The 10,173-nt window shown below is 49.0% G+C and overlaps 1 protein-coding gene across 4 annotated transcripts in view; it reads left to right on the forward strand.

The window, feature by feature from the left end:
• The first annotated feature begins 527 nt into the window (after window positions 1–527).
• The window catches only part of grb14 (growth factor receptor-bound protein 14), a 43,669-nt gene continuing 34,023 nt past the window's right edge, over window positions 528–10,173 (forward strand). The window contains exons 1-2 of one of the 4 annotated variants that reach the window (XM_062533994.1): window positions 528–634; window positions 8,655–8,880. In XM_062533994.1, coding sequence (XP_062389978.1) covers window positions 8,696–8,880 — 185 coding nt within the window. In that variant the 5' untranslated portion in view covers window positions 528–634; window positions 8,655–8,695. Of the gene's footprint in view, window positions 635–8,175; window positions 8,322–8,385; window positions 8,881–8,987; window positions 9,110–10,173 lie in introns of those variants that run through there. The other 3 variants (XM_062533993.1, XM_062533991.1, XM_062533995.1) reach the window with 3 other exon arrangements.

The following is a 10,173-nucleotide window of genomic DNA, read 5'->3' on the forward strand; positions in this document are numbered from 1 at the left end:
GAACTGTTAAGCCCTTAGGAGCAAGTCTGGGGTTGTGTGTGGTCTATCACCTGAGGCCATTTAAGGGTCAACTACACCGTTGGCATTAGCCGACATCACCAAAACGTTACTGTCACTCAGTCAATTTGTATCCAAAAAAAGACTGATAATGTTACAATACAATGATACCCTAATAATGAATTTGGGGTGTTCTGCCCCGGTGGCGTGCTCTTTACAAGAACCCATTTGCCCTTTACAAGAACACTAACCCTTTTAGAAAAAAATAAACAAAATCTTAACGTGTAAATCTTCTTAGAGTTAATACACATTGGCTCTTTGCGCAGTACACGGCATCCCTGAACACCTCGCTATTGTTCCTGTTTTCGCTCATACAGTAAGCCCGGCTGGCTTCAGTATTGAATCGTTAGTAATGAACACGTACGTTGAAGGAGATTCGCTCTCAAAACTAGTTCTACCCTGTGTAGCAACGTTTAGTCTGCCGGAGTAACAGCGTAAAGTTTGCGTGACGTAGCACGAGAGCATGGGCACGAGTACCTTTCACCGGCTGCGCGTGCGACGACAGTAGACAGTGAAGGACCGGGCAGCGATGAAGACGCGGGAGGAGGGAGCACCACCCAACTTCTCTGAGAAACAGGTACTGCTGGGCAGTGTTCGTTAGCCTACTTTGTCTTATGTAAGGGAAACCTGCAGAGATTTCACGGTTGTGGGCATTGTTTCCATGGTAGTTGATCTGTAGCAGTTTCATACGAATGGAATTATAATATGTTTAGATTCTCTAATTTAGTTCTGCTGGTGTGTCAGACTAGGCTACTGAACACTCGTTTGATTCAGCAGAAGCTTGCAGAAATCTCATGCGAACGATTGCCTATTAAAGTTGGTCTAGTTCAGTTGTTTGTAGCACCGATTCAGTTTGTTTTGTTTTCCGTGCTTAACCCGTATTTGCGCAGACATTTCTGAGCAGGCTATTTGGATAGTAGACGCTGATATGATCTTGACTGAACACTTTGAACCTCAGAGTGATAACACTGGTTGACACTGAACTTGCTTGTCGATCAGATGGTTACGTAAAATAACTAACGTAATTCTTTGGTAGGGTACAGCTGCATGATCAAATGTAGAACCTTACCCTCCACTTCAGATCCTTTAATTATTACCATACATTTACGTAATATTAAACATTTTTGTCTAACGATAGGCTTTAACACAAATGCTCTGATATATTTTTTATGATACCCATATACCATGGTTTGGACAGTCCCATCACACACACACACACACACACACACACACACACTCAAAGTGCACACAATTACTGTAGTCTACATCCCTTGCGACTGCCATCTGTTGTCAAATGGATGAACGGCAAATATGAAATCAGACGTGTCAGTAGGCAACTTTAAGACACGTTCCACAGTGATACCGAACAGGTTGATTAGGTAGCCCCACATTTTAATGGACATGTACATAGATTCATGAATGGAATTATAAAACAATCATATGAGAAAAACTAACCTCTGATTTAAGACCCCGTGAGACATACAAGATTAAAAATGACACTTAGAGATGAGAGTGATTACATTCACGGTCCCTTGATGCACAAATGACAATATTTCACAAGAACTAAGAACAAAATAAGACAAACAAATATTTGAAGGACTTTATAGGATGGTGTTTTACATGCATGACAGTTTTAGTAGGCCTGTTACCTTTACTGTTCCCTTGTATTCAGTTCTGCTATTTAGAGAGATTGATATCTGATCGATTTCCAGACATGGAAGAACATCAATTAATCAGACCAAACAAATAAGACATTTTGGTGGACTTCCTGTATCTTTACCATGAGCAATCATAATCAGCTTGTGTAGCTTACATACAAGTCACACTCATGAATTAAATGTTCTTTCATTCATGTTTGGGTGAGCTGGTCATTGTAAGTGTTGAGTGTATGTGTTTCTGAGAGAAAGAGAGAGCGAAAGAGAGAGTGTGTGTGTGTGTGTGTGTGTGTGTGTGTGTGTGTGTGTGTCTGTGTGTGTGTGGGTCTGTCTGTGTGAGTGCATCAGCCTGTGTATATTTAGCACTGATAAGGAGGTCTCTAAATTATTCCCATTTAGCGGCAACAATATAGATGAAGGCTGAGACCTATTCACGCTCCCAACTCTCTTGCATACGCTTGGAGGACCATGCTTCACAGACTTCGCTCTCTTTGTCTTCTGAGTTATCCAAGTATTTAGTGGCAGACACACACTGTGTGTGTGTGTGTGTGTGTGTGTGTGTGTGTGTGTGTGTGTGTGTGTGTGTTGGCTGCATGGGTTCCATGTTAATGCTACACTATGGCCATTGGCGAGACTGAATGCAGGTATTGTGGTGAAGGGCACTAGCTTGTGTCTAAGTGTTTAGGGAGCATGCTAGGCTGTAATTACATGTTCTTGTTTATTGTTCATGTCTTTTGTATGACTCGAGTTTGCATGCTGACATAGTGGGGCTGTGTGATTGCCACCTCGCAACCGGTTTTGCTTCGGAACTAGTTATTTAGTGAACAGGTTTTCACAGATGTTAGCTCGCAACTGGCAACCCAGTGGCTAAAATTATGCAAAAGGGAGAAGGAGGTAAGAAATAAAAACAGTCATAAGAGGATGGGAATCTTAAATCACACAAGTGTCACTGAAGTAGTATTATTTGTATACTCAGTAAGGAAGCATAGAAATGAAAGCTTCTGTTCTAACACACGCTCTATATTGAATTATCCTTTTTAAAAAGGATTATGGTGAAAGGAAAGCACAGTCTATAAGTTTTACTAATTTCTTGCCTCATTGGGCATAACTGTTGTCTATGCACGTCAGTAAATCTGGGATCACTGAAGCTAGCCGTCTGCATTATGCATAATTCATAAGGGATTAGTTAAGCGATAAAGAAGCTTACACATCATTTGTAAATATACGGGTAATCATTGTTACCATTGTATTTTTTTTATTGTGGTCTCCATAGTCCTTCTTGAGAGGTATTAGGCTTCTTGGTTTTTGCACTGAGAGGGTCAAACAACAGTAGAATTGTCATGGAAATGTAGGACCAGGCATTTGCAACTAACACTGTTCATAAAAACGGTTGTGTTAAAAGTGGCAGAAAGAAAAACACAGATTAAAGCTTCTATTCGGTGCACGTTGTCTTAACAGTTAATTCCGGGTTTGCCCAGTAATCAAATAAAAGAAGCCATCGAGGGCCAAGATTTCTGCAGGTTCATTTAACACGTAATCTTTCCACCAAACAACAGGAATCCAAGTTGTAATTATTAGAATAAATCCTTCAAGCTGCCTCCAGCTTTAGCTCTCTAATCTTTGCTGTTCACGTTTTCGGGTCTTAATATGATTGTGCTGCATTCAGAAATAACCTCACCTACAACCCCCCACCCCACCCCCCCCCCCCAGTTCTTGCTGCTCTGACCATAAAGCATATACATGACCACAAGAGTGGGAGGGTGGGGGCTGTTATGCAAAAAGGATTTAGGGCAAGTTTAGGTTTCTGCCTCAAAAGAACATAAGGAGATAAGTGGTATGGGATTGAAAATGCCTAATATGTGTCGCGGATAACCTGTTGAAATATTCGAGAACGTCTGAAATCGTGTGTGTTTGAGGCACTTCTGCAATATAAAGGAATCGAATAGATTTTCTTCAGAAAGATGTTCTGGTCAGCTTTCTCAGGACACAGAGCCCAAGTGTCCCTTGCTGGGAACGAGACATTATCGCATAGATTTTTTTTCCCTGTTAAACGTTATCAGTTGATGTTTGTAATAACACCATTGTGTATTTGCCAGAAATGGTCTAATCTCTTAAGGGCTCGTGGTGTGGGAGGGACTCAGATTGAGGAGTTTATTGTGTTCTCATGATAAGATGATTTAATTACGCTCTGACTCTGTTTTCTCGGTTTGTCCTCGGCCTCTTCCCTACAACAAGCCTGGTTCTCAGGATTCAGTCCTACAGAGCCCACCTTGGCAACCCATGACAGTAGTTGGTATTCCTTTTCCCCCTTGTCTGCTGTTTTTTCGGTTTTCTTTTTTTGTTGTTGTTGTTTATTTTTTATTTATTTTTTCTTTCTCTCAGCATAAGCAAGTGGCCCATTTACCGGTATTGTGCTGCATTCACAAATCTATTTGTCGGTCAGATGGTCCACTTTCTTTTCCTCCCTTTTTTTAGTTGTTGTGCTCCTTGAGTATTTCGGTTGAAGAAAGGAAACTGCCAAGTTACACAAAACGGTTTTGTCACATGGTTTTGTCTATTGTTAATCCATCAGCATGAGGTGTTTTGGCCGTTCAGTCATGCACAAAATGGCTCATACAATATAACCCCCACCTCCCCCCCAAATACACACACACACACACACACACACACACACACAGACCAGTGATCATCCGATCAACAGCACTGTCCCTGTCTTCACTAGATGGAAAGCATCAAAGAATTCAGCAGCATGCCTCATTTTTTTAATAAACATTTTATTTGACGGCCCCCTTCCCTTTCCCCCTCCCCCTCTCCCTCTCCCCCTCTCCCTCTCCCCCCCTCCATCCATCCCTCCCTCCCTTCCCTTCTTCCTCTCCTTCTTCTTCATCTTCTTCCCTCTCTTCTACATAAGCAGACTTCCAGTATGTCTCCTTTTTTAAAGTCAGTCCGGCCCGCTGGAGCTCGGCCAAGTCTGGCCACGCCGCGCTGCGGCAACAGCAGCAGGTTGAGCTCCGAAAAGGCCAGAAGCGTGAGGTGGCAGCCGATGTGCGCTGTGTTTCTAATGTGCAATTATGTCTCTAGGTGACGGTCTAAGAATAACCGTTTCGGGCGCTATCCCCAAGTGCAAGCGCTGCTGCGTGAGCGAGCGCTGCGGCCGAAAATAGCCGCCGAGTGTGTCTGCTGTGGAGATCCGTCATCGATGTGATAATTACAGCGGGATGATGAGGCTGGCAAAACCAGAGGGCCGCAGCACCCGGTGCTTTTTAGGGTGGAACAACTCGATGGTTCCATAATAGTAAGCCCCGGCCCACCAGCCCCCACACCCCACCCTCCCAGCCAGCCAGCCACCTCGTTCTCTTCACTGTTGCCTATGAGCTAAAAGCTCCCAAAAGTGAGGGCCCTGCCTGCCCCGGCTGCATTCTGAGGAGAGGCTAGCCGCTACGCTATTCTACTATTAGGCCACGGCTCGGCTAGACGAGGCTCGAGTGCTCTCTGCATCGAAAACAATCGATAAATGTGAGCTTATTAAACTTTGATGATGTGGCGAGGAGGAGAAGCCTGCCGGGGAGACAATGATCCGTTTTCACGGTGCCGGTGCTGGCTGCCGGTAAGAGGCGGTGAGCCACTCCCTAGGTCCCATCACTGGTCAGCGCGGCTAACCCACGAGTCACCCCACTGTTGTGAAACTCTAGTTGGGCGACGTTCCAGCCTGCTCCCCTCTCAGCTGTCTGTCTCACGCCATCCGACTCCAGACGGGGTTCATTCCTCAGCTGTTCCGCGGGCAAGAACCAACTCATCCGAACTCAACTCGCACTGGCTGGGTCTCTGCTGCATGCAGCCTGTTGATTGAGAGCCCGGCGAGGAGAGCTCGTGGAGGGAGACGGGGAGAGGGATAGCAAGAAAGAGAGAGAGAGAGAGAGGGGGATAGAGAGGGGGATAGAGAGGGAGAGGGAGAGGGCTGCTGTGCAAATGAAGTGGCAACGTGCCCTCTGGGAGCAAGCCCCAACATGGCTGTGTGGCAGGCCTTGCACATGTGTGTGCAATAAATGGAAGCCCTCCTTTCTCTCTCTCTCTCTCTCTCTCTCTCTCTCTCTCTCTCCTTCTCTCTCTCTCTCTCTCCCCCACCCTATCTCCCTCTCTCCTGAGCTTTCAGCAGAGGCACCACACAGACTAACCAGAACAGATGTGAAACAGCTGGCGCTCAACTTCCTCTCTCTCCTCCCCTCCCTCTCTATCTCTCTCTCTCTCTCCCTCTCTCTCAATCTCTCACTCTCTTCCTGTCCTCCTCAGCTCCTCAGCATCATCCCTACTTCACAGGTCCACGTGGGGCCCAAACCACCATTTTCTCCAGCTCCCATTGTCCTGGCCAGGCTGGGAGAGTGTGGATGGGCCCGGCCTTGATGGCGACTAAAATTAGCCGCGACTTTCCTTGTGTGCTTAATGTAATTAGAAAGCATTTGCATTGACTGATGCCAGAAGAATGCGGTTCAGCCCGGAGCTATTTTTGGACAGCCCCAAGTTGCTTGGCCCGAGTGACCTTGTTCAGCGGGACCTCAGCGAGCTCGCACTCTCGGTCAGACGCAAGTCACACACACACTAACTTGCTCCAAACACACACACACACAAGCACACACACACCACACGTACCCACACAAGGCAGCACACAAACGCTTAGGGAGCCACGCACACACACACATACACACACACATACACACACACACAACCCACACACACACACAGGCACACACACACAACCCACACAAACAATCACTTAGGCCTCAGTCATTCAGAGGGAATCTCCCATTCCCCCAGCCATTTAGTGTGTATCTCCACAAGGGGCTCGGGGCTATCAGCTCTCTCACCCCGCTCCACTATGTGCCTGTTTCCGGTCGCTCTCGGGCGCCATTGTGTTTGTGTAAGTAACTTTGCTCTCCAGAGAGAGGGCTGGTGGTGGGGGCGGTGGGGGGGGGGGGGGGGGGGGGGTCTTTTCAGACGCTTGTGTCCTGGTGAAAAGGTAACCCTAGCCAGGTGGGGCCGCGTTATTGTTGCCGTCCCTCACCCCTCCGAGCCCTGCAGAGCTGGAGTGCATTATGGGAGACATGCGAGGGCTCCATAATGCCGATGCGTCCCCCTCATTTCCATGTAATTGCGTCGCGCTGCTTTACGGGAAAAAAAGGGGGGGAGAAAAGGCACAGGGAGTGACACAGAGGCTCGCTTAGCGTGAGATAGACAGAGATAAACCACGAAAGAGAGATAGAGAGAGAAATAGGGAGAGAGGGGGAGAGAGGGAGAGAGAGAGAGAAGTGGAGAGGCGGAACGAGAGTGCTGAGTGAGCTCCTGCCCCGGCAAGCAGGAGAGAGGTGCTGACAGACAAGCGGCCTTCAGCCCACACCCCCCAAGACGTGTTTTTAATTACACTTTGTGTGACATCATGGGCTTCTGAGCACCCCCATCCTCCACACACACACACACACACACACACACTCCTTGGGCTCCACAGCCCTGTCTGTGCGCTTCTACCTGTGCCACGCGGCCACACACACACTCACACACACAGACGGTGGGGGCTACAGACAGCATACGCATGTCAGATGTGATCCACCACACCATAAGAGAGAATGGGGTGCATACCTCGCATTGCTCTCGGCTATCTCTGCAGCCTTAGGGTGCGTGAGTGTGTGTGCATGTCTGCGTGTGTGTTTCTGTCTGTGTGTGTGTGATTGTATGTATGTTTGTGTGCGTGGTGGGGGCACTTCCTATTGTTTCACATAACCCCGAGACTGGTGCTGTGTTTGTAAAAAAAAAAGGGAAAAAAAGGAGCTGTCTGACTGTCCCCCTCCCCACCTCTCGTGCTCCCACCCCCCCAAACACACACACCCCCTCCACAGTGACGCAGCTCTAGGCCACTGGCCCTCAGGAGCTGCTCTGTCACTCCACATGCTCACCACACACACACACACACACACGCACATTCTCTCCCTCTCGCTCTCTCTCTCTCCCACACATGGGAGAACGCACACACACGCACACACACACACACACACACACACTCACTCAGGGAGATTAAAGTACAACCGGGAGGCCGAGCATAGAGCGCTGCTGCTGCTGCGGTGACAAAGAAACAGTAGGGCCCGCGCTGCTTGCCTCGCCTGGCTGGCCGCCCTCCAGAGCTCATTACAGCCGCGGCGTTGCATACCAACAAAGAAGAAACCCTCCAGTGGTCCCGGGGCCTCGGCCATCGCCTCCACCGCTCCGCTTCAAGGTAGCTCCTGACCGCTCAGTCAGCACGGGGGGACAACAAGAGAGGAGGACAGGAGCACAAAGAGCAAAACAAAAAAGTGGGAGAGTGGACAAAAGAAAAAGAAAAACAAAACAATCGTTTGCTAGGCTTTTGTGTTTTTTTGGAGCAGAACAAGACCCCAGAGACAGGGGGGGGGAAAGGAAGGAGCAAAAGACCTTTTTTTTTTTATTTGAACACTTCAGCGTGTCAAAGTGCGCAGGGCTCGCCCGGGAGTCATTGCGTTAAAAATAACTTTATTGTGGCGGATCATGTTTTGGTAGGAGGGATCGGTTTGCCCTGACGGGACGGCCTGACGGACAGCAGATGAGGCAGGGTGGCTTTCCTGAGCGCTGGGAGAGGAGGAACTGAGCGTGCTCTCTCTCTCTCTCTCTCTCTCTCTCTCTCTCTCTCTCTCTCTCTCTCTCTCTCCGTGCTCATCTCTCTCTCTCCCGCTCTCTCAGTCCACATACTCACACACAAACACACACACAGACACACACACACACTCACATACACACATTCTTTCTCTCTCTCTCTCCCTCACACACACACACACCCACACACACCCACACACAAACACACACACACACACACACACACACCCATTCGAGCCACAGTCCCCAATCCCTGGCGTCTCCCTGTGTGTCTCTCCCCCGCTCCAGATGATGCGTTGGATCTAGCCGGCCGGCGCCCCGTGAGTGATATGAGTAAGGCACTGGAAGACATCCACAGCTCTGACAGCCTCGGCGAGAAAGCGGCCATCTTTCGCAGCGGGAAGGCGAACAGCACCAGCGGCTTCTCCAGCCCTGCCCTCATCCCCCTGAGAGCCCCCTTCCTCGCGCCACATGCCCCGCACAGCCGGACCACCACGCTCCACAAGGGGGACAGGTACGCCACCGCCTCTCCGCTCGCTCTCCCTCTCTCCCTCTCTCCCTCTCTCCTCTCCTCTCTCGCTCTCTCTCTTGCTCTCTTTCGCTGTCTCATTCTGGGCGCCCCTGTCCCTGCTAAAGAACTGGGAATCTTAACCCATAGATGCTTTCGACTTTGTCTCATTCGCTTGCGAGTGATTTAATGCTCTTTCGCGTCGAGTGGAAGCCGCGCGCCAACAACTGGTAATGTGAGTATGAGTGCATATTCTTTCGGAAGCGCCTGTTAGCGTGTGTGTTTGGGTCTGTGTGCGTGTGTGTGTGTGTGTGTGTGTGTGTGTGTGCGGGTGAGAGAGAGATTGCGTGTTTGAGTGTGTGTGAATGTTCGACTGTGGTCTGCGAGCTGCGTACCCAGCCGTGCACCAGTGTCTATCTGTGCTGATACTGTAAGTCACTTTTTAAAAGTTAATCTTTAACATATGTGATCAGCCAGCGCATACAATGTGCCCTCACAGGCAAAGAATAGTGCAGCCTTTGTATTCCCCTGCAGCCTGGCCAGAGAGGGTCCAGTTGAAAAATGGCAGTAGACTTTGTACCTGTAAACACTTGCGGTGAGCACACAATTGTCCCCAAGTGCTTTCTACACAAAATCTGACAGCCGATAGAAAGAATTGAACGCAAATCAAGCACCTGTTACTTTCCTGGGCGTAATGAGTAACTCAGTAACTACGTGTGTGTGTACAGAACGGTTAAGATATGTCAGGGCAGGACAGAAGCTGGCATTCAAGGCCCTTCGTGTAGAAGCACTGTAAAAAAAAAGGGCTCGTTTTTTTATAACAGTCTCACAGGACACTGGCCAATGTCCCAACATTGTTGTTTTGGCCGCACCCGCGCCTGGGCCGAAGCGTCCCCGACACAAAAGGTTGCTTTCTCAGCCCGCGTTTGGATGGTAGCGGATTAAGCGGACACGCTTCTTTGCGTTTGTGGGATAAACAACATAACAGCCATCATGGCCGCCTGCTATCCTCAGAAGGTCTCCTCCACCCCGGCCCGACCTCGCCCCTACCCCCACCCTGCCCTACCCCGCCCTACCCCGCCCGCCTTCCCCTCCAAAGCCCCGATAAACAAAGCAGGCGCACAAGTGCACCCCATTCTTTATTTACGGGGGTTGTTGCGCACAGATGAAGTGATGGAGTCAGGTGATGACAAATCAAAGAAGGCACTCATGCACTCATGCAGGCTTGCACGCTGGTGTAGCAGGTGTGAGGGTACTGAAGAAGTCCGTACGCGCGTGTGTGTGTGTGTGTGTGTGTCT

This window comes from Sardina pilchardus, chromosome 4 (genome assembly GCF_963854185.1).
Source record: "Sardina pilchardus chromosome 4, fSarPil1.1, whole genome shotgun sequence".
In the NCBI taxonomy this organism is placed as follows: domain Eukaryota; kingdom Metazoa; phylum Chordata; class Actinopteri; order Clupeiformes; family Clupeidae; genus Sardina; species Sardina pilchardus.